This window comes from Capricornis sumatraensis, chromosome 1 (assembly GCF_032405125.1).
Source record: "Capricornis sumatraensis isolate serow.1 chromosome 1, serow.2, whole genome shotgun sequence".
NCBI lineage: Eukaryota > Metazoa > Chordata > Mammalia > Artiodactyla > Bovidae > Capricornis > Capricornis sumatraensis.
The window spans coordinates 1,393,100-1,420,595 of NC_091069.1; the positions used below are offsets into that span (position 1 = coordinate 1,393,100).

The following is a 27,496-nucleotide window of genomic DNA, read 5'->3' on the forward strand; positions in this document are numbered from 1 at the left end:
AGGAAATCAGTCCTGAATACTCATTGGAAGGACTGATGCTGAAGCTGAAGCTCCAATACTTTGGCCACCTGATTCGAAGAGCTGACTCACTGGAAAAGACCCTGATGCTGGGAAAGATTGAAGGCAGGAGGAGAAGGAGACGACAGAGGATGAGATGGTTGGATGGCGTCACCGACTCAATGGACATGAGTTTGAGTAAGCTCCAGGGGATAGTGAAAGGCAGGGAGGCCTGGCGTGTGGGGTCCATGGGGTCCCCAGTCCATGGGGTTGTGGGAAGTCAGATGCAACTTCATAACTAAACGACAACAAGCCTCCCAGAATGTGTCAGGTGTAAGAGCCTCACAGACTGGGAGGAAGGGCAGCCGGAGCCCGGGACGAAGGAAGGGCGCAAAGGAACACAGAGAAGCAATACCCCGTCTGGGGATGGGGAGTGAGAAGCTTCTGGAAGGCGGAACCCTGAGCTGGGGAGGGGAGGACGGATGTTGGGGGCGCAGGCAAAGGTGTTGAGGTTAGCCTGGAGGTGGCCTGCTTCGTGGGTCTCACGGGTGGGCAGAGGGGGAGGCTGCGGGGCGCTGGGCTCAGAGGGGACCTGAGCCGGGAGGAGGAGGCCTGTCCCCCCACAGTGCAGTGTGTGGTTGTGAGCCGAGGGCCCAGTGCGCGTGGAGACGTGGTCCTGGGGCGGGGAGGGTGAAGCGGCCTCCGACCGTTTGAGGCTTCACCTCTCCTGCAGGCTGCCCTGCTGGCCAGCACCCCCACCCCGCACTTTTCCTGGGTCCTCTGACTCCGTCTCTCCCCCCACCGTGGTCCAGGGCCCACCCGACTTCTCATGGGGGCGCTGACCGCGATCCAGGGAAATGCCCAGGAGACCCCGCCAGCAGGTGAGCCCTGGCCGGGGGTCATGCCTGGCCTCCTCGGCGTGTCCCTCACCAGCGGGCTCAGGGGTCGAGCAGTGCGCCTCTGCCCTCCGTCTCATCTCGCATTCTCCTGGCCACGGGCCAGAGCCCAGGGGCATCGCTGTGACCGGCAGGACCTGGCCCCACACCCCCGCGGTCTCCTTGCCCAACCGGCTCCCCGTCTCATCTTGGCGGCTCCAGACTCTGAGGGGCCTGCAGACGGAGCTGGATGTTTCTGGAAGCCCGCGTGCCGACTCCGAGGGCGCGTCGGCTGGGCCCAGCTCGCGGGGGGCACACACCAGGCCCGCACCACTGGCCTGCCGTCCACCCTGCCAAGGAGGCCAGCGGCCTCGAGCAGAGCAGAGGGTGGAGGCCGGGATGGAAGGCCACCCCCTGCCTTGACCGCTAGTGCTGAGGCCGGCCCTGAACTCTGACCCATGTCTTCTGTGGGCCCTTCAGGTGGCGTTGGTTGTCAAGAACCCGCCTGCCAGTGCAGGAGACGTAAGAGACCTGGGTTCGATCCCTGGGTCGGGAAGATCCCCTGGAGGAGGGCATGGCAACCCCCTCCAGTGTTTTTGCCTGGAGCATCCCAGGGACGGAGGAGCCACAGTCCGCGGGGTCGCACAGAGTCAGACACGCCTGAAGCGGCTTGGCATGCACGCAGCACGTGCCTCCTCTGGCCACGCGAACCCCCAGGGCACTGCAGAACAGCCCTGTCCTGTGCAGACCTCAGGGTTTCCTCACAAATGGGGCCCGGCTTGGCAGCTACAGGCCTGGCCATGTGACCTGGGCTCCCCCGACGTGTGAGGGTCTCTGTCTCAAGGGAGCCCAGGTGGGGCTGGCCGCTTGTCTCCTGGACCCCCTGTCCTCCTAGTGAGCCAACTGGCTGGAGGGGGCCTGGCTTCACCTTCGCCCACTTCTCAGCAGGATCTTTGCAGACGCCCCCTGCCATGTTGGAAGTGGGTGCTTGCCCCAAGTTTCTTCCCAAGGCAACTTGGAAGAGCCTGTCTGGATGGAGTGGGTGGGACTCCCAGTGGGGCTATCCTTGGACTGAGACTCACCCTAGGGGTAGGGACCTCCAGGGCGATTCTCGAATTCTGACTTTTGCGGGGGGGCCAGATGCCGAGGGACCCCGTGGGCCTTGTGTCCCAACCACGCCCCAACCTCCTCCCCCAAGAGGGACGCTCATACTGGAACCCAGCCTCAAGGATCCGGAAGCCTCGGTCATTTTCAAAACCTTCCAAGATGACAAACGAAGCCAAAAGGTCTCCTGATACTTTTATTGTTCCTTAATCGGATAGCACAAAGTTTCCCTCTTTTTTACTTAAAAAATGCACTTTCCACACACTGCTGCCCACAGGAGCATTTCTTTCCCTTTGGAAAGCAGAGTTTCCCGAGAGGAGCCCTTCTCCGTGGTTACACTATTTAAGGTAATTTAACGAGAAGAGGGTATTTCCTTTAATGATTATCAACCTTGATCATCTCTACTAGGGCGAACACTGATGTGTGTGTGTTTTTTTCTTTTGAGAAACAAAAACCATCCACTTATTAATCCAAACTACGGCACTGCACTTACAACACCCACGGCATCAACTAAAGAGATAGGTCACCACCTCAAGGGAGCAACAGACGGACACTGCACAATGGAGCTACGGGGTACGGGGTCTGGACGGCGGGGCCCTGCGCCTGTCCACGCACGCCGGCCGCCGCTCTGGGGCACAGACGTGGGCCCACGGGCTTCTCGGAGTCTCGGCTCGGTTCATCTAAGACACAACACACGGTTGAGGATGGCGGTGGTGATGAGATGCAGCTACAGAGCCTACGTCGCCCCTCCGTCGCCGAGCACAGCCCGGGCGGGGGTGGGGGGGCGCTTCAATGAGACACGACACTCACGTCCATCGAGCTGACCACGATCTACGGACAAGTCCATGCGATCCTAACAGCAGGTTGTTCTCGGTGAGAGCTGGCCAACAGTCATCGCCTTATATCTTGAGTATATTGACCAGAAAGGGGGACCGGGTGGGGGGACCGGGGAGCCCCGGGGCTGTGGTTCCAGCTGTCAATACGGGGAACGTCAATTCTGTCCACAGCGGGCGCCCTCCGGCTGGAGCTGCAGAAACGTGGGGGCAACGCCTCCCCGCCCCCTCCCCGCCCCCGAGACGCGTTGCTGATGAGTTTTCAGAACGAGCCTTGTTCGTCTCCCCCACGTCACCTCGCAGCTGTCCCACAGGCGCTTCCGGGCGGGTGAGGACGCGGGGCCGCGGCCCCCGGGGGCCGGGGCGGGGACTACAGCTCGTCGGAGCGGATGACGTGGAAGAGGGTGACGTTGTAGAGGACCTGGTGGCCGTTGTTCCAGGCGTACAGGGCGCGGTCCTTGGGGTTGTAGTCCAGCATCGAGATGTGGGAGTACCTGTTCTGGAAGGGGATGTCGATGTACTCGTAGGCGGAGGCGTTGGTCTGGTAGGCGTAGTGCACCTTGGTGCCGCCCGAGTAGCCGTTGGTGACGTAGAGCGTGCCGCAGATGATGAAGGCCTCGCCGGCGCTGCGCTTCGGGTAGCTGGTGTTCCAGGTCTGCAGCGCCTGCAGGGACACGGGGTCCAGCCTGCTGATGACGATGTTGCCGGCATTCTGGTTGGTGGCGTAGACGGCCCACAGCCCGTTCTCGTCCACCATGAGGTCGATGTCCGAGTGGCCGCCCCAGGCGTAGTGGTACATGTTGTTGTAGCCCGCGTAGTCCAGGCTGCGTGTCTTGAGGATGGTCTCCGTCCTCAGGTCGAAGCGGATGATGATGTGGCTCTGGAACTTGTTGAAGTAGATGGAGCCGTTGTACACCACCTGCCCTGTGCCGGACCAGGGGTGTGGGAGGCGGTGGGACGTGAAATTGTCCGTGGTCATGAAGTCCAGCATGGATTTGTACTCGCGGACGAAGCGGTTGTTGTGGTAGCCGTCCATGTACCAGACCTGCGGGGACAGCGGACCCATCAGTGGTGCTGAAGGAGGGGGACCCCCCACCCCGGGAAGGCACCACCTCCCGGACTGGGGATCTGGAGACTTGGTGCCCCAGGGAGAGAGCAGACGAAATGAGGTCACGCCCCTCCTCCACACCCACGGGGTGCTTCCGCAGGGGCCACCTCCCCATCAGGAAGGGAGCGTCCAGTCTGGGGAAGGACACCATGTGCATGGACGTGGGAGCCACAGCTTGGCTGCGGGCATGGCCGGCAGGCGCCCTCTGCTGTTCCCGCCAGGCGGGTGGTGGCAGAACCCACTAGAGGTCCCCGAGAGCGTCCGTCTGGGCACCCCTGGGCTGTGGGCCATCTGACTGCTCCCTGCTCTCCCGGGCAAGAGTGCACAGCAGGTGGTCCGTCTCGTCTGGGAAGGCTGGCCCCCATCAGCACGGGACATCGCCCTCCACAGGACACTGGGCCGAGGGCACGGCCGCCTGGCCCACATGAGGACGCGTGCCCACAGCGCCAGCCAGTCGGTGAGGCTGACCACTCTCGAGGTCACCAGGAAGGGCGACACCGGGCACCCTGGGGGCACGTGCGTCAGGCCTCTCCTTCCGTGCCGGCCTCACAGCGGGCCGGACTGACTCACCGGCCGGTGGGGGGACGTCATTAGTTTGGCAGAAGGGACGCTGTGTGTACAGTCACGCCCAGTCCCAGGCAAGCGCCTCTCCCTGAGGAACCCGGCTCCCCGGGCTCTGAGCGCAGTCCAACCACGGCAGCAAGCCCAGCGAGGCCCGAGTCGGGGGTAGGGAGGAAGAGGTCTCCCATGATCGCTTAAACGCCGGCTGACTCGAAAACTGTCTAGACTTTGTACAAAACGCTTTAGTCATTTTCAACCAATCTGGGAGCAAATTAGAAAGCGATGCAGTTAGTCAGAGGAAAGCCTGCCAGGCGAATGCCATTCCCGGCGCATCTGTCTGGCAGTAAGACAGCTGCTCTACCCGTCAAGGGCTCCGCTGGCTGCAGGAGAAATTAAGGATGTGGGAGCTTTCAGACGTGGTTTTGCACATGCGCTAAAAATTCAAAAAAACCACCAAATATGCACCCTTGCTCCTGAGACACCCATTCAATGCTTAGAGACAGGTGTGCTTTCTGTTTTTAACAAGATTCAAATAAACCAAGAGCTGGGTCTCATCTGAGGCTGTTCATTGCCTTTGGTCTGTAGGAGCAGCCCTCAGTGCTGCAGGTTAGAGGGGCGCAGGGCTGGGTGGGGGTCAGTGCTTTGGGCTGTGGGTTAGAGGGGGCGCGGGGCTGGGTGGGGGTCAGTGCTGTGGGCTGTGGGTTAGAGGGGCACGCGGGGCTGGGTGGGGTCCATGCTGTGGGCTGCGGGTTAGAGGGGGTGCAGGGCTGGGTGGGGGCGGTCAGTGCTGTGGGCTGTGGGTTAGAGGGGCACGCGGGGCTGGGTGGGGGTCAGGGAGGGGGCCAGAAGTGCACAGATGACGGGCGGGCACTCCTCTCACACTGCGCTTCCTCTTGGTTGCCTCCTGGACGGAGAGCTCACTGCTTCTCTCAAGACTGAGCTCAACGGACAGCCCCTCTGCACCTTCTCCTGAGCCCCCGTCACAGCTCTTTGAATATGCTCCCTTCTCCGCTGCCCCCATGAGCGGCGCAGGACTTGGTTGGGTTCATGTGTCCCTGGACCTCCATCCTGTGGGCAGAGCTGGGTGAAGTCAGCATCCAAGTTTTAAGGACTTTTAAACTATAAAGAAAGCTGAGTGCCAAAGAATTGATGCTTTTGAGCTGTGGTGCTGGAGAAGACTCTTGAGAGTCCCTTGGACTGCAAGGAGATCCAACCAGTCCATCCTGAAGGAGATCAGTCCTGGGTGTTCATTGGAAGGACTGGTGCTGAAGGTGAAACTCCAGTACTTTGGCCACCTGATGGGAAGAACTGACTTGTTTGAAAAGACCCTGATGCTGGGAGAGATTGAGGGCAGAAGAAGGGGACGACCGACGATGAGATGGTTGGATGGCATCACCGACTCAATGGACATGAGTCTGAGTGAACTCTGGGAGATGGTGATGGACAGGGAGGCCTGGTGTGCTGCAGTCCATGGGGTCGCAAAGAGTCGGACATGACTGAGGACTGAACTGACTGAACGGCCCTTTCCTCCAATCAGCTGGCCCAGCACTGGGCGGAGGCAGTGGAGGGCAGGAGGGAAAGTGAGCACAGGTCGCCAGACGTTTGCCAGCCAGCTCTCAGCCTGGAGGCCGAAGCCCCTGTGAGCCCCTCTGTGCAGAAAGAGAAGCTCATCACAGCCCCCAAAGGCCCTGACGGCAGCAGGCGCCCCCCTCCAGTCCTCTGCGTTCACTGCGGTCTCACCTCAGACGCCTTGTCCTTCTCCACCCGTCCTGCGTCCCCGCCCGTCCCGTCCCCTCTGGGATGCTGCCCAGAACTGCTGAGGCCTGGAACCAGCATCCTCCACCTGGCTGTGGCCCCTGGGAGCTTTCACACCCGGAACAACCACACAGACCTTGGGGGTGGAGCCGGGCACGGGCTGGTTACAACCTCCAGGTGATTCTAACATTTGGCAGGGTCCCCGAGACCACCCCTCCCAAACGCCCAGTACGGAGAGGCCCAGAGGAGAGGGTCTCACCCAGGGTCAGTGGTCAGTCCACCACACCTGCTGCCCGCCTTCGCTGGGCCACTTCCTCCCAGACCCCGGAGGCCACCCTCTGACATGCCCACGCAACCCCACAAATCAGGTCCCATTTGCAGGCTCCGAAGGGGGTAGACAGCGACCTTCCACCAGCTTGCTCCCAGGTGTGACCACAGCGCCCGCAGGGTGAACCATCACCGCCCGGTAGGACGGCTCAGGCTGGCCTGGGGGCTGAGAGCCTCCAGTTCTCCGGGCACTGGTGACCTCAGGGCCACCCTCCACACAGGCGGAAGCTCCCTGTGCGCGTTGTTTTGCAGGAAGGACAGCGGGGCCCGGGCTGAGGAGGCGAGAGCTGAGGGCACACGGGGGTGAGCAGCCAGGGCAACCCCAGGCAGGGGGCACCCACGGAGGGACTGCCAGCAGAAGAGAGGTCCTGGGCGAGTGGGGGGGAGGACCCCCTGCAGGTCTGAGGCCCGCGTGCCCCCCCCAGAAGTGCCCCCACCCACGAGGGCCTTCTCATCAGAAAAAACAAAGCAACCTGCGGGTTATTCCCTGGTAAAGACCATGCCTAGAGCAGAGATGCCACACCTAGAGTGGAGGTGGTGACCAGCCCACTTAAAAGACGCTTACTCCTCGGAAGGAAAGCTATGACCAACCTAGACAGCACATTAAAAACCAGAGTCGTCACTTTGCCTGGGAAGGTCCGTCTAATCAAAGCTATGGCTTTTCCAGTAGTCATGTATGGATATGAGAGTTGGGCCATAAAGAAAGCTGAACGCTGAATAATTGATGCTTTTGAACTATAGTTCTAGAGAAGACTCTGGAGAGTCCCTTGGTTCTGCAAGGAGATCAAACCAGTCCATCCTAAAGGAAATCAACATTGAGTATTCATTGGAAGGACTGATACTGAAAGAGAAGCTCCAAATACTTTGGCCACCTGATGTGAAGAGCTGACTCACTGGAAAAGACTCTGATGCTGGGAAAGATTGAAGGCGGGAGGAGAAGGGGTTGACAGAGGACGCGATGGTTGGATGGCATCACCAACTCAATGGACATGAATTTGAGCAAGCTCTAGGAGCTGGTGAAGGACAGGGAAGCCTGGCGTGCTGCAGTCCATGGGGTCACAAAGAGTCGGACACGACTGAGTGACCGAACAACAACTCTTTTAGTTTTGGTACTTAATTCCCATCAGACCAGTTGGTGTATAATTGTTTTGGTGATTAATGATAAGCAGAATATCTTTTGACATGTTAAACTGTTTTGAATTATTTCTACAACATTAACTTTTCAAGCAATTGTTTTGTTTCCGTATCTTAATTTTAAATATTTTGAGATCAAGAATGATGTCTATTTTCTTTCAGTTTCACTGATTGTGATTAACAAATTGACAACTTACATATATTCCTAAAATGTATAAAGCAGTATTCAGATGGAAGGCAAGAGATCACATGAAAAGTTTATAGGATGATTCTAACCTGTTTGCATTTTTCTTTACATTTAGAACCACAGAAAATAAAAGGTCATGAAACGTACTGCCTGTGACCATAGCTGAAAAAATAAAAAGAAGTATACGGGCCGGTCACTGCTGAGAAAATGGCTGCTTCTGGGCTGGGTGGAGGACCTCGGGAGCCCGGCATCCGACTGGCGCTTAGCACACGCGCTAACCTGCTTCTAACAGCTCAGCACAAAGGCAGGGGGACAGGAAAGCCCCCTCGAGGGCTCCTGGACAGGGGTCCCAAGGCAATTCCCCACCCCCACTGATAGCCGCAGTCCCTCTTATCTCACCCCTGTGGCCTGCACTGAAGCTGACATTGATTTATTTTTTGGAGCGAGTTACTGGTCTCCTGTGTGTGTGTCTGTGTGTGTGTATGTGTGTGATCAAAATCAGACAGAGAAGAAAAAGATCAAAACACGACACAGCAGTGTCCTCCGGATCACTGGCCAGGCCTGGGGACGCATCGCTGTGAGCTGGCGGCTGTGCTGAGCTTACGGCTTGAGGCAGGACTGCCAACTGCCCAGCGTCACGGAGGGGCCCCAGCGTGCCCTGCCAGGAGCCGGTGCCCTCCCCAAGGAGCCGGCTCCCACCAAGGCCTCTTCCCACCTTCCCGCCTGCCCTCCGTCCATCACCAGGGCCCCCTTCCTGGAGGGGAATCAAACTCATCAAGCAGAAAAGAGATATCTAATACCCAAAAGCCTCCCTCACCACACTGATGGCTTTGTGAACCGATGTCTTCATGATAAGGGGGCTTCTAGGAGCCCGGATACTTGGTACCTGAGACAAGATAATTTGACAAGTGCTCACTACAAAAAAAAGCCAACTTATGGGAAAAGATCTTGATTGCTGGGAAAGATTGAAGGCAGGAGGAGAAGGGGACGACAGAGGGTGAGACGGTTGGATGGCATCACTGACTCAATGGACATGAGTTTGAACAAACTCCGGGAGACAGTGGAGGACAGAGAAGCCTGGCATGCTGCAGTCCATGGGGTCGAAAGAGTCAGACACAACCGAGCAACCGAACACCACCACACAAAATAAAACTGACATTGACCTGGGGGCCAAGAGGAACAACACCTGTGGCGTCAGTTGGGGTAGAATCCTCCAGACTGGGGTTCGTCCTCTGCAGCATCAAAGGCATTGGTTCTGGCTCACGGATCCCAATAGGTCTGCTGGGTCACAGGGTGTGTGTGACCCAGCAGGAGGTGGGGAGAGGGCACTGGAGGGGAGGGTGAGTTGGGAGACAGCCTGAACCTCAGAGGTTAATAAACGTTGATAAAATCACTAACCAGCCTTTCCTGAGACCTTGGGCAGCTCATGTGAGGCTTCTGGCCCTGGTTTTCCCATCAGCATAGGGGAGACAGATGATCTCTGGCTGGAGGGCAGCTGCGGGACTCAGCGAGGCTGGGGAAACCACTGGTTCCTCTCGCATTCCAACGTGCGCACACGACGCGCTCTGCCGGCCCCTGGCACACAGGGCCCGCCCTCGGGGTCCGCCGCCATCACCTTGTTTTCACGTCGGCATTACTGATATTTCCACCCACGACTGTGACAAGGGCACACTCCTAACCGAATTCAGAACCAAGGCGGCATTTTCGGGCAGGCGGGGGAGGGGCAGAGGATGAAATTGAAGGATAGGGTAACATTCGGCCAATTAAACCGTTCACTGGTGATTGACTGGTAATTCATTGGCCAATTAAGCTGTTAGAAAACGTCCAAGCACCAGCTCCCTCTCACGACTCAGAAAATAAAATGAGAACGAACATCGCCCCCAGAATCCCGACTGGTCCTTTCCCAGGTTTGCAGCCTGTAGCCGGCCCCGCCCCCAGAGCCCCGCGCCTTTGCCCCCAGGGATGAGGTGTAGGAAGGGGCTGCTGGGGAGGTGCTGGGGAAGGTGGAGGTTGTTGCATAAAGAAGATGCACAGGCCGCTAGGAAGCCGGAAATGGTCTCTCAGGCGTCTCCCCCAGAAGGAGGACTCTGCCAGAGGCACCGTGCAGATTCCGGACTGAAACAGAAGCCGTCATGCCCTCTAAAGGGGCGGGGCCGTACAGAATCTAAAGGGGCGGGGCCGGGGAGGTAGAGCGTCTAAGGGGGCGGGGCCGTACAGACTCTAAAGGGGCGGGGCCGGGGAGGTGCGGCATCTACGGGGGGGGGGGCCGGGGAGGTGGAGCGTCTAAGGGGGCGGGGCCGGGGAGGTGCAGCATCTAAAGGGGCGGGGCCGGGGAGGTAGAGCGTCTAAGGGGGCGGGGCCGGGGAGGTGCAGCATCTAAAGGGGCGGGGCCGAGGAGGTGGAGCGTCTAAGGGGGCGGGGCAGGGGAGGTGGAGCATCTAAAGGGGCGGGGCCTGGAAGGTAGCGCATCTAAAGGGGCGGGGCCGGGGAGGTAGAGCGTCTAAGGGGGCGGGGCCGGGGAGGTAGCGCATCTAAAGGGGCGGGGCCTGGGAGGTAGCGCATCTAAAGGGGCGGAGCCGGGGAGGAGCAGCATCTAAAGGGGCGGGGCCGGGGAGGTAGAGCGTCTAAAGGGGCAGGGCCGGGGAGGTGTAGTGTCTAAAGGGGCGGGGCCGGGGAGGTAGCTCATCTAAAGGGGCGGAGCCGGGGAGGTGCAGCATCTAAAGGGGCGGGGCCTGGAAGGTACAGCATCTAAAGGGGGCGGGGCCGGGGAGGTGCAGCGTCTAAAGGGGCGGGGCCTGAAAGGTACAGCATCTAAAGGGGCGGGGCCTGAAAGGTACAGCATCTAAAGGGGGCGGGGCCGGGGAGGTGCAGCATCTAAAGGGGCGGGGCCTGGAAGGTACAGCATCTAAAGGGGGCGGGGCCGGGGAGGTGCAGCATCTAAAGGGGCGGGGCCTGGAAGGTACAGCATCTAAAGGGGCGGGGCCTGAAAGGTACAGCATCTACAGGGGGCGGGGCCTGGGAGGTACAGGGTCTAAAGGGGGCGGGGCCGGGGAGGTATAGGGTCTAAAGGGGCGGGGCCGGGGAGGTACAAAGATCGAGTCTCAAGATTCCTTCCCTTTAAAAATCCTCCAGACCAAGCTTAGAGGAGCTCACATTTCTAACCTCCTTTCTCAGTCTGCCTGCGAAGACGAGTTTTTTTTAAGTGCTTCCTTTCTAAACGTCTTGTAGGCAAGGGGCTAGATAAGAAAGGCCCCGGGCTGCTGGATGGTTCACTCTGGGTGTCAGCGGTTAGGCTGGTGGGCCACCAAAGGACAGGGAAGCCACAGCGCCTCCCCTGCCCGGAGAACCAGAGCCCGGGACGTGCGGGAACTCCCTGCGGTGGAAGGCTCCCCCACGCTGCGGTTAGGGTCGCCGTCCGGGCTGAGCCAGCCCTCTCCTCCCCACACCCCGAAGGGACTCCAAACACAGAACTCAGCTGCCCCCTCCCCGCACCCCCGCATCCCCATCAAGACAAATGTGGCGCTTGCTCGCCTCTCTCCTTTTATGAGGTTTTTACCCAGGGGGAACAGTCTAGAAAAAAAAGAGCAGGCTTTTTTCCTAAATCAAAAGAGGACATGAGCTTCTATCAGCCATGAAAGGAATGGCAAATGAAACACAAATGAGGAGTCATTAAAACAAGAAGGCCCGACCACGCTCTTCTCGAGGGGAGTGGGGGCAGGGCTGAGGCTGTGGGAGGTTTCAGCCCAGAGGGCCCCCTCGGCTCCCAGGGGCACAGCCGCGCCTGGGGAGGGGGCCGCAGGCCTCCCCACCCCACACCGTCCCTGCCACGGTCATCCTCACATAAGACCCACCCTGCAGTCTTTGACTCGGGGTTAGCACAGGGCCCTCAGCAAGGGACCCGGGCCGCTCCCCCAAGCCCCCGGAACCCCCGCCCCCTTACTAAGGAGCACCAAACTTCATTCATCCACAGACTCCACAGACCCAGGCCCCACGGAGGAGTCACTTACCCTGTTATCACCTTCTGGGGCCAGGGGGTCGGTCATCCAGGAACCAAACCTGGAGCCGGAGGTCTTGACGGTCACAGGGTCACTTATGCCGGTCAGCTTGCCACACGCTGGAAGAGAGGGCCCGGTGCAGGAGGGTGAGTGCCTCGCCCGACCCCCATGCCACCCCGCCCTCGGCTGTGACCAGGCGCGCGGCCCTGCTCTTCCTGGGACAACCCCAGCCCCAAAGGGCAGAGAGCAACTGAGGCCAGGGCGGGTGGGGAGAGGGGGGCGCAGCCCTCCAGATCTCGGGCAGGGGTGGGATGCCAGAACTACATCTCTGGGGTGGGGGTGGGGGCTGGCCTTGCTCAGGCGCCGTCTTCTCCTCCGGGAAGTGAGGGCAGCAGCAGCTACACCTCCCAAGGCTGTTGGAGAAAGTCTACCCGAGCCCGAGTGCCAAAAGGAAGGTGCCGGACAGTCAGAACTGGACAGTCAGAACCAGACCCGGAGAAGGCTGGCTGCTCCTTCCCGCTGGAGGGCCTGTGAGCTTCCCCACAGGGCGACGGCTCCTTACTGCCTGGAGGAGGCGCCCGGGGCCAGGGGACTGGAGTGTGAAGACACTGACATGACACACGGGGGTGACTGCGCCCTGGGCATGCCCTCAGCGCCCTCCGGTCACACAGATGGAGGCTGGAGGCTGACCGACCGGCTGGGATGTCCTCGGGGTCACCCTGCTGCTCGGGCAGGGCTGAGCTGAAAGCCCGCACTCCTAGGCATCCAGCAGAAATCCCCCTCCTGCCACCTGGACGCCAACCTGCACACATGGCCCTGAAGTCTTCAGGAAAAAGTGAACTCAGCTGGCCTCACAAGGACAGAAGTTTCCTGAGCCACCGAAGCCCAGGGGCCCCTGGGCGCAGGCACGTGGGGTGCTTGCCACCTGCAATGGCCTCCTTTTCCTCCAGGCCTGGCCTGCATGAGGCCCACTCTGCTACACTGCCGCCGTATTAGCAGTCGCACAGGTCAGTCTGCCAAGCTCAGAGAACACCCGCGTGTTTTCAGAAGATCGCCTGTGACTTAACCCGGGGGACTGTGGTGTAGCTGGGGGTCGTCCCACCAGGCGAGGTGGGCCCAGCCTTGGGAGCTGGTCCCAGGGGGGAGGCCCACGCCCACCGCTGCAGTGTCTGGGGGGCCTCCCACTTTCTCCCTAAAATAAAGCGGGGTGAGTACATCCATAAACATCACCGAACAAGACTGGAGAGATGGGCCCCCCCACCGCCAACATCCCGTCTCGGTGTCCTGACAGCTTGCATCCGGGCACTGCAGAGGCTCTGGGCAGGGATCAGGGGCCGACTGCAAGCAGAAGAAATGCAGCTTTACCCCCAAATTCCGTCAAGTCACGCGGCCCCGCTCCCCAGGCTGCTGCCTCTGGCCCAGATTTGAGAAAGAAACTCAACTATTTTTACTTGTCCATCTCTTCCCAGGATCTATTTTGCCTGTTCCCCTTTCAGGAGTAATTCTAAATTTGCCTTTTTAAATACTGTCCCCTCAGGGCCCTGGCCCTCGCTGGCCTGGCAGGGAGGTGAGTCTGTAGACAGGCCGAGGTCACTGCAGAGAGCAAGTCAGCCCAGCCCTATCCACACCCCCATCTGTGGGGGACAGACGGACGTTACATCCAGTTTAGCCCGCGTCTGCAGCGCCCAGAAGTGAGGAGAAAGTAAGTGGGTCCTTGGAAGTCTCGAGAGAGAGTGTGCTCTTCCCTGAGAGCCGCAAAGGTCTGGAGTCCTCCCCACTGCTGAGCCGGGACAGTGGTCCCATCGGCCCCTGGAAGGAGAAGTCTCAAGGCACCATGACCAACCCCAGGGCACCACGGTTCTGCCCCGGGGGGATGCCCGCTGGCACTCATCACAGTGCGCCTCCCAGAGAGATGTCCCTCTCACCAATGCTCTGCCCCACCTTCACTGGCCCCAGCCGGCCTGGGACGCGCTCCCTCAAAGGGGTGCACTCCCCGGAAGGGGACAGACTCCCCCGAAGGGGACGGACAGCCATCCTCTACAGCACAGAGGGTGAGCACGGCGGGTGGACCCCCAGCACAGCCCGTTGCTGGCCCAGTTCTTGGCTCCCCTGCGGCTGTGCCTGGGCCGAGCCCCCAGCGGGACAGCCAGACCACCCCCCTTCTTCCCTGGCCACCTACACTGATGCCGCTGCAGGGCCCGCCTCCTTCTGGACTGTACCCACCCTGCCTCCTGACCCAGGTGGGGCCCGCACACCCCTGGGCGTAGACCTCGGCGTCTGGGTCTCACCGGCCCGAGAGGACACCCCGGGATGCCCGTCCCCCACAAGGCTCAGCCTGGAGCTGTCCAAACTGAATGGATGAATGACTGACTCGCCTCTCAGGAGCTGAGAGGGATAACTGCGCGCCTGCCAGAGCCCCCCTCCTCCCCCGGCAGAGGGACCGTAAAAGTCGGCCACTTCTGAGTGCTCCCCTCTTATCTGTCAGGAGGACACCCTCCTCAGAGGCGGGCGTGGGATGAGCCCAGGAACCAGCCGTCATGAGTCATGTGCCAGGGAAGGCTGTGGGCACAGGCTCACACTGAGATGGCGGCCAAGTCCAGGCGGGGCTGCCCTGGGTGGTCCTGCTGGTCTGGCCCCCCGTGGCTGCAGAGAGGGGGAGCCAGTGGTGGGGGCGTCCGCGGCGGCGCAAGCCCTGCCCCACCCTGGGCAAGGTCTCCTCTGGCCCCTCGGAGGGAGCCTTAGAGTCATGGGGGAGGATGGGCGGAGCAGGGCCCCGCCGGCCAGGGGGCCCGCTTGCCCAGCTCCTGGTTACAGGCTGGCTCTGCTCTCCTCCGGGGCTGCAGGCCGCCTGCCCTGCTTGAGTCACGGAGTTATTTTTGGTTCTCCATCCAGACTGGTTCTGCCAAGACCTGGGGAACTGACAGGATCTAAAAAAGCCCCACGGCAGAGCCGCAAGGCCGAGTCTTGGCACATTCAGTTCACGGAAGTGTCCCTCACCTGTCAGGAGCGTTCGGGCTTCGGGCAGGGGGTGGGGGGTTGGGAAGGGGGCAGGCTTGGAAAGCCAGGCAGGGTCAGCAGCTGCATCTCAGAGGAGGCTGGTGCAGGGGCACAGCACCCCCAGATGGGGCCCCTGAGAGCCAGGACGGTCTCGGGGGGGTGCCTGACCCCAGCAGCCCCTCTGCTGAAACCCTCGGGCGCCTGCTCGTCCTAGAAGGACGTCACTTCTGAACATGCGCGTGGTCTCCGAGGGGCGCCTGAGCAGGCCCAGGGTGCCGTGCCCACCCAGGAATCGGGCCAGAGGCCAGACTGAGGGGCTGATGGCCAAGCGGTAGGCGGACAGGTCCCCAGACGGCCCATCGGGTCCGTCTCCCGCAGTCCCAGCTTTTATCCCGTGCAGACTGGGAAGAGTGGAGCTGGCAGAGCTGGCCACGCTGGGCCCTCAGACAGACAGGTCCCTGTGGACAGACCACCTGGGCGGGGCCGCCTCCCTGCACATGAGCCCCGAGGGGCCGCCTGTCTCTCCTCCGCACCCAGCAGGGCTGGAGTGCCGGGAGACCTTTCACCACGGGAATCCAGAGCTCCCCTGGAAGGAACCCAGTGTTGGGGGGACACCGGCCTGCATGGACCCCACTGAGGTCACTGCCCTGAGCAGCGCTTGAACTTGGGTTCCCTCCTTCCTCGCCATTCTAGTCAGTCCCCTGCACAGTGAGACACCCTGAACTCCCCTCTCAAAGCTGCATGTAAATCCTCGTGTGCTCATTTATCCACTGTCCCTGGCTCTGTCCAAGCCCCTGGGGAGGAGGTAAGGGCCCCTCTCTCCGTCTCCTTGACCTTTGACTCAGGACGGATGGTCTGACTGGGGGCAGCCCTGAAATTAGCTAGCTCCTCTCTTATTTTGGGCTTCCCAGGTGGTGCTAGTGGTAAAGAGCCCGCCTGCTGATTCAGGAGACGTAAGAAACTCAGGTTCGATCCCTGGGTCGGGAAGATCCCCTGGAGAAGGGCATGGCAGCCCACTCCAGTATTCTTGCCTGGAGAGTCCCCATGGGCAGAGGAGCCTGGCGGGCCACAGCCCAAGGGGTCACAAACGGTTGGACGTGACTGAGAACACACACACGCACCTCTTGTCTTACAGACACAAAAATCCTGGCGCTAACGGGACACGGGGACGAGTGGCGCTCTGTGCTGGATCTCGAGTCTCTGGCTGCAGCTGGTTTAGCTGCTGTGGTGTCTGACTGCAGGCCGTCTGGGGCCGGGGCGGGGGTGGGGGGGTGGGTATGCGGTGAAAGCTTGGGGGCAGGGCTGCCAGGCAGTCCTGCCTGGGAACCAAATGACTCCTGAGAGACGCCGAGCCCAGGGTCCAGTTCCCGAAATCAGAGTTTCAGATTCAAGTTCTGGCTGGGCCATTAGGAAAAACACACAATCCCATTGAGAGAAGGATTTAAAAATGGAAACAGAAAACCAATGGGACCAGCAGCCCTTGTTGTTTTTTTTTTTTCCTCCCCTGTGCATGTTCTGGGCTCAGGAATTGTCAGCAACACTGATGTGGAAAGGAGAGACCTAATTAAGAGGACTTTGGGAAACTGCAGGGAGACCCTCATCCCCAGCCTCACAGCATGAGGGTCACTGAGATGCTCTTCACTAGAGCAAGAGGCTTGCAGGCAGAATGAGACCCGGGGCCAAAGGGTGAGGTGGAGGGGGGCAGGGTGTGGCGTGGGCAGGGGGCCGGGGGAGAACTGCTGGCCCCTGAGACGCTGTGTCTCCAGGAGTCCTGCCCACCCAAGATGGCACTGTGTGGGCAGCTGGCTTACTTGTGCTATGCTCACAGGCTGCCTCCCAGCAAGGCAAACAGCCTGCTAAGAGGGCACCTACTTGTACCTAAAATAAAGACTAAATGAAGTGGCCACAGGATAGTAGCTGGGGTTTAAGCCGCTGAGCTTGAGTGAAGGCTAGGGTGTGGGCGAGGCTGCAGCTGAACCTACAGCCTGTGGTCTGCCCTCCGCCTGCCTCCCTGCCGGCCGTCTGTCTCATACTCTGTCTACCTGCCGGCCACACTATCCCTTACGACCTCCTCACCTGCCCTCGTGTGCTTCCACCATCTCCTCCGTGCCGGGCTCGCTGCACAATCGGTGACGTGACCCCAGGGCACAGGGACTCCTCTGCCTTCGTTGTATAGATGGAGGGGAGGTTGGAACCGGAAGTGGTCAGTGCCCTGGTTGAGCCACACGGCCACCGAGTGGCACTTCCTGCCTCAGGACGCCAACAGGCGGGGCCCTCGGCTGCTGCCCTCCTGAATCGCCTGCCAAGCGCTGGTTAGAGGCAGATCCCCACCCCTGCCCCCGCGGCCACTGGCTCAGCACGTCCATCTCCGGGCCAAGGTCTTTCTGAAGAAGGAATTAAGCACAGAAGCGGCTGCACTCCACGGTGGAGAGCAGGGCTCCGGGGGCCTCTTCGTCCTCTCTCCTCACTCCCGAGAGGGCCATTTCAGCGGCCCGAGGGCAGCCACGTGAAAGCCCCAAGATCGCTAGCCTGAAAAATGAATTCAGCCGGCTTCTAAAAATAGGCCGAGTTTGGAGGGGAAGGCCACCCGCCTGGGACAGGCAGCCTTCTCCTGGAAAGGGGCCTAGCGTCTCATCAGCGCTAAATTCTCTCTCTGAATTTCCACCTTACTGCTTGGTCTGTTAATCAGAAAATGTGGAGGTTTAATCTTGGTTTCTCACTGGTCTACGTGGTCTGTCTACCAGGGAATAAAAACAGTGCTGTGCGGAAATGAGTAACAAGAGAGAAGTGCCGGGGAAGTGTCTGGAGGGTCTGGAGAGTGGGATGGGAGCGTAGCGCCTTCACAGGCAGGAGCCAAAGACAGTGCCCGCCAGAGGTCACCACACAGCCCGTAACCACTGAGAAGCCCGACACCCAGCAATACGCCAAACATTCCTGCTGCCTCCTGGACGCTGATATGGGAAGGGCGGGTGGAGACCATCCAGCCCAGACCCGTCCTGAAACTGTCCCAGGCCACCCGGGCCCGGACACACCAGGACTTGGGCACCAGGCACCACATGTGAAAAACAGTAGCACAGAATCCCTCACAAGACGCGGACGAGCGCACACACCACAGGGGACTCCTTCCAAGCCTCCAGCATCGCTCACAGCCCTCGCTGGGCCTGGGGGACTTTCCTAGGGCACCTAGAATAGCATTAAAAATAACCCAGACATGGGATCCTGTTCACACAAAAGGTTGGCTGACTCTGTCTCCTTCCCCTTTGAACGTTTTCTGTCTCCCACCTAATAGCACTGGGTTTTTTTTTTTTTTTAAGTACTTGTTCTTTTGGGATGTTTTAAGTTTAAAATAAGGCATTTGTAGTGTGCAGGGGGCGGCGGGGGGGTAGGGGATGAAAAGAGAATCAAGTGAAAGCACCAGATAAAACCTAAAGGAAACTCGTGCATAAAGCAGAATTACGCTGTTACTCTAAAAAGTAAACAATAAGAAAATGAACAACCTTTGCGTTAGAAAACAGTGAGTGAAAAGGGCCAGCCAATCTTTCCTAAGAAAACCTAAAATGGAACTGGGATTTAACATGTGCTATTTCAAAATGGACTCCGACGTGGACATGTTAAGATTTGCTAAATTAACCAGAAAGTTGATAAGGTGATGGGTATCCACCACAGACAAGACTCGGAAGGAGCCTCGGGGCCACCGGCTCCCAGCCCCGCCCCCTCCAGGTGCCAGAGGGATTCCCTCGCTTGTTAGGAATGGCGAGCCTTCCGCCTCGATGCGATGGAATTTTCTGCATGGTTCGGTTTCTCAGGGAGCTGTGTCAGCCCTCTCCTGAAAGCTGGAGGGGATGAGATGTGCTTCCAGCTCTATGAAACTCGTGTCCTAAAAAGCCACCCAACACACAGGGACACAAGCACACACACACGCGTGCACACACACTCTCTTCAGATGCTATGTAACATCTAACATCAAATTTCCAGATGTGCAGCTCAGTGGGGTCTGTGAGCTGGCCTCTGCACGGGATTGGACAAGGCCCTAGGACAGGCGCGGCCTACACTCCTCAGCTACCTGCCCAGGCAACCCTACCCAGGAGCCCTAACCCAGCCATCGCTGGGGAAGCCAGGCGGGCGCTGTCCAGTTCAGCACCACTCCCTGAGCCTGAGTGAGCCAGCAGCAGGTGGGCGGTGCAGTGCCCCGCCCGCAGGGTTCTGGGCCTACCTAGTTTTTGCATGCATGCACGGAGCCTCTCTTCAAGATTGGACACTCTGCTCTGCAGTTCATCGTAGTCATAGGCGCCAATTTCCTCTTGCAGCTCGTTAAGCACTGCCGTCAGATTCTGGACCTCCTCCTTAAACTGCAATACCAATTTGGCATCGGCCTTGTACTCCTCCAACACAGGTATCAAAGGCCTAAGTTCATCCATTTTCGCTTTTATCGCCTGCAAGGTTAAAATAAGCTGGGTTCAGTGCGATGCGTGCAAAAACTTCTAACACCCTGCCTTGGCCTGGCTTCTCCCTAGGTGAGGGAAAATGTCCACACTCCCGCTTTCTTTATGGATTGATTTATTCTGGTCCACAGGAGTTAGAAGAATATATCAAACAGTCTTCAGAACACCAACATATTTGGGAAAGGTCTTTATTGTCAGTTTAGAATGCAACATCTTAAGGTTACATGCTTTAAGTCACATACACAAAGTATCTCTTTTTTTGTTTGTTTTTGTTTTTTCAAAAAATGCATTGACAAGGGTTCAAACTTTTCATGAAATGCATCTACGGCCACATGCAAAAGAGATCCTGGTTGTGCTCAAGGCTCCTTAGGGGCAGGTGCTAAGTAACGGGAAATAACAGTAAAAATGCAGGCTGCAAAAAAGCTCTCTGGGTCTCTGTCATGGTTACATGGGAGTGGACTGCTTCTTCAGTCTGCAGCATTGAAAAAACTCTTTTAAGTTAGCCCTGCAAGCAAGAAAATGAAAACTGTTGAAGAGCTAGCTTACTAGCCTGCCTGAAACAGACAGCCATTAACAGACAAATATTCTCACCGTCCCTTAAAAAAAATCACGCTTCAAGGCTAGAGTCAGTCCAGACAAACTGCTTTCACAGTCATTTAGGTGCCCTCACAGCAACTGCTGCTGCAAGTGTTCAAGGCAGTTAAAGTGTGGTCAGAAGCAAGGCTAGCCTGTCTTCCCCCCGCCGCCCCCCCAGAGCCATAGCATTCAAGATCTGAAGACTAGGAGAGCATGCTTGCAAAGAGGGGCTAGCCCATGACGCTGGGACATCCCTAGAGCAGCCTGAGTCCACCCCCGGGAGAGAGTGCTCACCTGATGAGGAGAGACACAGGCTCTTTTGGGTCAGGCAGGTCAAAACCTCTTTCTGAGATAATTCACGGTGACATGTCAGAAGCAAGGACTGGCCCACCTGAGTCCAGCAAGAGAGACTCCTCAACAGGATCAAGCTGCTATTATTTTATTTACCATAAAGATTTATAACTTCATTAGCTTGCCATTTCGTCTATATAATGTATGGCTTTTACAAGCGAATTAGTTCTTGCGGCACGCAGGGAGAGCATCAAAGGAAAACATTAGCATAAAAAGGCCGGAAGACCCAGAGCATCAGCAGTTTGCAGTCCAGCGGGGCTGTGTAATTTGACCCGTTCATTTACATCTGGGCTTGGTTTCTAATTAACATGCATGTATGCCTTAATTAAGGTGCATATTATTTGTCAATTTAATGATTTTGAAGCTGAGTAAACTTTAGGTGTATATATACATATTTGTACATATGTATATATAATTTTAGGTCAAACCAACTCTGGCTCTAACAGTGGAGTTATGTGGAGGAAACAAGAGTAACTGGGAGGTGAGAAAGATGCTGGTGTCTCTCTGCCTTCCCTGCAAATCTACAGCGAGCCTTGTTGCCGCTAAATTAGGTCAGATGTGAAGAACTGCCCTGAGCGATCCCTGCTCAGAAATGGCTCTAATCAATTAAGCTAATCCTTGGCTAATGTGATTCACCTGCAGCAGCTGTGGGTCGGGAAGGACCAATCATGTCCCTTCCCAGCTAATCTGTGACTTGGCTGGAGAAGCTGGGGCCTGGGGTCCTGGCCTGGGAAGCTAATGGGTGTGAAAACCGCATCTCAACTCTGTCCCTTTCAAGGTGAATTTCCTCCAAACCAGGGCAAGGGTAGGTGGCCTCTCTACTTCCAAGGAAGGCTGCCACTGGCAACAAAAAGAGCAATCCTTGCTGGGGTCCTCCCTGGGTTCAAACTGCTATTCTGGAGGGAAAGTGGGAGCAGGAGCGGGAATCACAGTCTCCGAGGAGGGGAGGGGGCAAGGAGGAGGGGAGGGGAGATAGGGGAGGGGAGAAAAGGGGGGAGGGGAGAGATGGGGGAGGGAGAGATGGGGGAGGGAGAGATGGGGGAGGGGAGAGATGGAGGTAGGGGAGAAAGGGGGAGGGGAGAAAGGGGGAGGGGAGAGATGGGGGAGGGAGAAAGGGGGAGGGGAGAGATGGGGGAGGGAGAAAGGGGGAGGGGAGAGATGGGGGAGGGAGAGATGGGGAGGGGAGAGATGGAGGTAGGGGAGAAAGGGGGAGGGGAGAAAAGGGAGGAGGGGAGAGATGGGGGAGGGAGAGATGGGGGAGGGAGAGATGGGGGAGGGAGAGATGGGGGAGGGGAGAGATGGGGAGGGGAGAGGGGGGAGGGGAGAAGAGGCGGAGGGGAGGAAAGGGGGAAGGGAGAAAAGGGAGAGGGGAGAGATGGGGGAGGGAGAGATGGAGGTAGGGGAGAAAGGGGGAGGAGAGAAAAGGGGGGAGGGGAGAGATGGGGAGGGGAGAAAAGGGAGGGGAGAGATGGGGAGGGGCAAAAGGGGGAGGGGAGAGATGGGGGAGGGGAGAGATGGAGGTAGGGGAGGGAGGGGGAGGGGAGGGGGGGAGGGGAGAGATGGGGAGGGGAGAAATGGGGGAGGGGAAAAAGGGGAGGGGAGAGATGGGGAGGGGAGAAAAGGGGGGAGGGGAGAGATGGGGAGGGGCAAAAGGGGGAGGGGAGAGATGGGGAGGGAGAGATGGGGAGGGGAGAGATGGAGGTAGGGGAGAAAGGGGGAGGGGAGAAAGGGGGAGGGGAGAGATGGGGGAGGGGAGAAAGGGGGAGGGGAGAGATGGGGGAGGGAGAAAGGGGGAGGGGAGAGATGGGGGAGGGAGAGATGGGGAGGGGAGAGATGGAGGTAGGGGAGAAAGGGGGAGGGGAGAAAAGGGGGGAGGGGAGAGATGGAGGTAGGGGAGAAAGGGGGAGGGGAGAAAAGGGGGGAGGGGAGAGATGGGGGAGGGGAGAAAGGGGGAGGGGAGAGGTGGGGGAGGGGAGAAAGGGGGAGGGGAGAGGTGGGGAGGGGAAAAGGGGGAGGGGAGAGGTGGGGGAGGGGAGAGGTGGAAGAGGGAAGGGGAGAGGGATGGAAGGAGGGAGGGAGGAGGGGGAGGGGGAGGGGAGGGGGGAGGGAGAGATGGGGAGGGGAGAGATGGAGGTAGGGGAGAAGGGGGGAGGGGAGAGATGGGGGAGGGGAGGGGGAGGGGAGAGATGGGGGAGGGGAGGGGGAGGGGAGGGGAGGGGAGGGGAGGCAGGGGGAGGGGAGGGAAGGGGAGGGGAGGGGAGGGAGGGGAGGGGAGGGGGAGGGGAGGGGAGGGAGGAGGGGGAGGGGAGGGAAGGGGAGGGGAGGGGAGGGAGGGGAGGGGAGGGGGAGGGGAGGGGAGGGAGGAGGGGGAGGGGAGGGGAGGGGAGGGGAGGGAGGAGGGGGAGGGGAGGGGAGGGGGGGGAGGGAGGAGGGGGGAGGGGAGGGGAGGGGAGGGGGAGGGGAGGGGGAGGGGGAGGGAGGAGGGGGGACGGGGGAGGGGAGGGGGAGGGGGAGGGGAGGGGAGGGGGGAGGGGGGAGGGGAGGGGGGAGGGGGGAGGGGAGGGGGGAGGAGGAAGGGAGGGAGGAGGGGGAGGGGAGGGGGAGGGGAGGGAGGAGGGGGAGGGGAGGGGGGAGGAGGAAGGGAGGGAGGAGGGGGAGGGGAGGGGGAGGGAGGAGGGGGAGGGGAGGGGGAGGGGAGGGAGGAGGGGGAGGGGAGGGGAGGGAGGAGGGGGAGGGGAGGGGAGGGAGGAGGGGGAGAGGAGGGGAGGGAGGAGGGGGAGGGGAGAGGGAGGGGGGGGAGGGGGAGGGGAGGGGGAGGGGAGCCGCGGGAGCCGCAGGGTACCTTGAACTGCCTGGCCAGGTGCTGCCTGTGGCTCTCCTCCACCTGTCTGAACTTGGACTCCAGCCCCTTCATCTGGTTCTCCATCTTCTCCACGTACTGCAGGTCCCTCTGGGTCCGCCGGTCCAGGACCTCTATGGACTGCGACATGTTCTGCACCTGCCAAAAGGCAACAAAGAGGTTCAAGGAAGGCGCGTGCGGCGGGTGCCCGAGATGGCATTTGCCAGCGCCGGGAGCCAGAGGCGGCCTGGGCCTGACTTAACTCGTCTGTCAGCAGTATCGGGCTGTTATGAGCAAGAACCCCGGAACAGAGCAAACACCCTGGTCGACATTTCCTCTGCCATCTTCCAGGATGTGTTCTTACAACCAGGGTGCAGGGATCTCTGGCTCCCTGTTGGTCAAAGCTCCAGGCTTACGGCTTTGGGTGGCTTTTTCCTTCGGGGGGACAGGCGATTGCGTCTATTCTGCGGGGGATGAAATCCATCAGGCACAATCGCCAACAAACATGAACAGCAGGCGGGGCTCCTCTGCCTCCAGGCACAGCTCTCTCCCCCTGAATCCCACTGGGTGTCCCGCTCAGCGGGACAGCGCAGTGCTCGGGAGTGGGGGACGGGCTCCCTGCTCCTGAATCTCACACACCATCCATCACACCCCATGATATCATAGGCAGATGACTGCTCTGCAAACATGCACATTCAGAACATAGGGTCAGGAATCAATCACTCAGCAGAGGAAGAATCGCTGTTCTACATCTTTACAGGCAGATCTGAATTGAGTCTAGCCTCAAGATGAAACTTTAATATTCAGCAGGGTTCCAGGGAGCTTAAAAGAAAAGCTACTGCCAGAGCATTCTATTTCCAGGCAACTGGCTCGCCCTTCTGCGCCCATGCACTCAGGGTGGCGGGGAGGAGGAAAGCGGGGCGCAGTTGCTGTCTGGGTCACTTTCTCAGAATTGAATCCAATCACTAGCGGGAAGATGACTCCATAATCACAAATCTTCATTTCTGATTTTATTTTTTTTCCTGAATTTGCAGATACCCTCCCTTTTCGGAACAAAATTGTTTGGGGTGTGAGGCTCAGCTTTGCCTGGTCAGTAAAAGAAGTCCCCCCACCAAAAAGAAGACCAAGAGGCTCCTCAGTGGGAAGAACTGATGCCGCTCAACTTGGCGCTGAAGAACGCCTGGGGCTCTATGGCTTGTTACTCGAGAGTGATACACAAGAACTCGGTTTAAAATTTCAGGTCTATAACATACAGCACGTAGATGACCATGACGCCCTCTGACCCTTTCTCTTTAGAAGCTTCAGGGGAAACTGAAATATATTTGCCCTACTGCCTCAGGTCTTCCTGTCCCCCATCTCCCCCGACCCCAGTGGTTTGTTCTGTCTCTTTGAGTGACTGTGGACTTCTGAGGAAATTTGTATTTCCTTTATCCTTCCAGGCCCAGCCCAACTGCCACCTCCTCCAGGGAGGCTTCCTTCATGTGCCAAGCCAGAAGTGGCCACACACCCCTTGGAAACACCGTCACGTTGTTGGCACCAGGCCTGCACAGCAGCCACTCACATCCCTGTCTCAGCCACCAGGAGGGAGGCGCAAGGGCCTCGTTCACACCTGTTACCAGCACACAGGGTCCAGCCGCTAAGGCGCGGCCACAGCGGAAGGAAGGAACAGAAACGGCAGCTGCAGTCAAGACCGCTGTTCCCCCTCCCTCTCCTGGGTGGACTCTTGAAGCCACAGCAGAACCCACAAGGCTGCTGGCTAGACTCTGCTGCGCAGAAATGGCTAGGCCCTCGCTGGCTTCAGCCTGGCCTTCTCAGGCCACACATAGCCCTCCCGGCTGTTCAAATGCCAGAGAAGGATGCTGTTAACGTATCTGTGTGTGTGTTAGTCGGTCAGTCAAGTCTGACTCTTTGCGACCCCAGGGACTGTAGCCTGCCAGGCTCCTCTGTCCATGGAATTCCCCAGGCAGGAACACTGGAGTGGATTGCCATTCCCTTCTCCAGAGGAACTTCCCGACCCAGGGATCGAAGCCGGGTCTCCTACATCACAGGCAGGTTCTTTACTGTCTGAGCTACGGGGAAGTCCTGTCTTAATGAATTTAAATGGTTTTAAATCAAATTTTAAATTTGGGAAACACATTTTAAAGATGCCAAGCTACTCATCTGCCTGATAGAGCCCTCCTGCCCGCTGCCAGTCCTTCCCAGGCTGGGCGAGCGCCTCCTTTTCCCTCCAATCAGAGCAGATGATCCAGCCCCAGGTGGCAGTCAGGCCCCTGGGCCTCAGACCCGCAGTCTGGAGGCCCTCCACTGAGCGCGCCCATCCCTCCGTCGTAGGACGTGTCCCCAGAAGCCAACTGAGGAGCTCAGGGTCACACGGCGGCCAACGGCACAGGGTACCCCTTCCCCATCCCGCCTAAGGTGGCCACAGGGGCTGAGACGGGCAGGGCGGCAGCAACCGGAGGGGCAGACACCCCTGGCCTGGAGGGGACCCTGCCCACTAGTGTTTATGGGACATTTCTTGGTTTCAGGCACTGGGCTATGGATCTCATCTGATCTTTACAAAACCCTGGGAGGCAGGCGCGATTTCAAGTCTCATCACAGAGGAGAACAAGGCTCAGAGAAGTTAAGTGACTTGGCAGCTGCCGCACAGCAGACAGCCACCAGGCAGGGCCTGGACTGGCTCCAGAGCCCACTCCCTCAAATTCTGGGGCTTGAGCTTCTTCACAGACAACAGAGCCTGCGGCTCTAATGCAGCGGGGTGGGCAGGGGGCTGCGATCAGGGGACACTGGGGTCAGGTTCCTCCGAGACCGCAGGCCTCGGCAGAGCAGCAGCAAGGCTCCCCTTTCGGAAGATCCTGGGGTGGATTTTAACAGGACCCCAGTCCCAGGGAGAGAACAGACGCTCAGAAGGAAAGAGGAGGAGGGGTGGGAGGCCCCCCACACACTGAGGAAGGCTTCTGCTTCAGAGCACAGTGCCTGCCAGAACACTGTACAATCGGGCTCTAAATTTTTCAGCAGCTGTGCTGGGCAGACACAGGCAGGAGGCGCCTCTGGGGCCAGGGTTCCCAGCAGGGCTCGAGCGGCCTCCCGCCAGCCCCCACGGCCCTCAGAGCTCCAATCCCTCTTCCACAGTCATGAATAATTAAAGGCCCAATTAGGCTCTGGTCTAGTTTGCTGGTAATAAATGTGTGTGAAACCTGTGACAAGCATTTTTGTTTAATTCTTTTACCGTGACTTACTGGGGTGGCTGAAGATGGTAGAGCAAAGCGCACGGGGTCTTCGAGGGCAGCCAGCCTCCTGCCCCGGGGCGGGGCGCCGAGGCCCCTCCCCAGCCCCTTCCAGAGGGCAGAGCTCCAGGAAGCCCCCACCCTGCCCTCCTGATTTCCAGAGAGGGCCTGCTTTGCCAGAACCTGTGTGAGGGGCTGTAGATGCGCTGAGCCTGCACTGAACTGGACAGATTGGGCAGGCTGCCGGGCCTCCAGTGCCCCCAAGGAAGGCTCGCCCCCCAAGGAAGGCCCCCCCCAAGGAAGGCCCGCCCCCAGGGCAGGCCCCCACACCCCTCAGGGCAGGCCCCTGTGCCCCAGGGCAGGCCCCCACGCCCCCCAGGGCAGGCCCCCACACCCCTCAGGGCAGGCCCCCATGCCCCAGGGCAGGCCCCCGCACCCCTCAGGGCAGGCCCCCATGCCCCAGGGCAGGCCCCCACACCCCTCAGGGCAGGCCCCCGCGCCCCCCAGGGCAGGCCCCCGCGCCCCTCAGGGCAGGCCCCCATGCCCCAGGGCAGGCCCCCACACCCCTCAGGGCAGGCCCCCATGCCCCAGGGCAGGCCCCCACACCCCTCAGGGCAGGCCCCCGCGCCCCCCAGGGCAGGCCCCCGCGCCCCTCAGGGCAGGCCCCCGCGCCCCCCAGGGCAGGCCCCCGCGCCCCCCAGGGCAGGCCCCCATGCCCCAGGGCAGGCCCCCGCGCCCCTCCTCCACAGCTTGTGCTGCTCAGCTGATGGGGGAGTCACGGCTTTCCGGGGGTGTGTGGTGTATGTGTGTGTATAAGTGAGCGCTCGTATGTGATGTGTGTATGATGTGTGTATACGTGTGTGTCTCTGAGGTGCATGTGTGTGTGTTTACGTGTGATGTGTGTGGTGTGTAAGTGTGTGTCCTTGTGAGGTGTGCATGTGACCGTGTGTATATGTATGTGTGTATGTGTGTGGGGTATGTGTATATGAGTGTTTGTGTGTGTGTGTGTACAGCCGCATGTGGTGTCAGTGTATCTGTGTGTACAGCTGCATGTGGTGTCCGTGTGTGTGTGTGAAGCTGCATGTGGTGTCCGTGTATCTGTGTGTGTACAGCTGCGTGTAGTGTCCATGTGTATCTGTGTGTACAGCTGCGTGTAGTGTTCGTGTGTGTGTGTGAAGCTGCATGTGGTGT

At 59.3% G+C, this 27,496-nt stretch overlaps 1 protein-coding gene across 3 annotated transcripts in view; it reads right to left on the reverse strand.

Annotated features, from left to right (window-relative positions):
• Nucleotides 1–3,179: 3,179 nt before the first annotated feature.
• Nucleotides 3,180–27,496, reverse strand: part of OLFM1 (olfactomedin 1) — a 39,761-nt gene continuing 15,444 nt past the window's right edge. For all 3 annotated transcript variants that reach the window (XM_068973607.1, XM_068973595.1, XM_068973602.1), the window contains exons 3-6: nucleotides 23,085–23,240; nucleotides 19,087–19,306; nucleotides 11,889–11,995; nucleotides 3,180–3,854 (exon numbers count right to left, since the gene is read on the reverse strand). In XM_068973607.1, coding sequence (XP_068829708.1) covers nucleotides 3,180–3,854; nucleotides 11,889–11,995; nucleotides 19,087–19,306; nucleotides 23,085–23,240 — 1,158 coding nt within the window. The remainder of the gene's footprint in view (nucleotides 3,855–11,888; nucleotides 11,996–19,086; nucleotides 19,307–23,084; nucleotides 23,241–27,496) is intronic.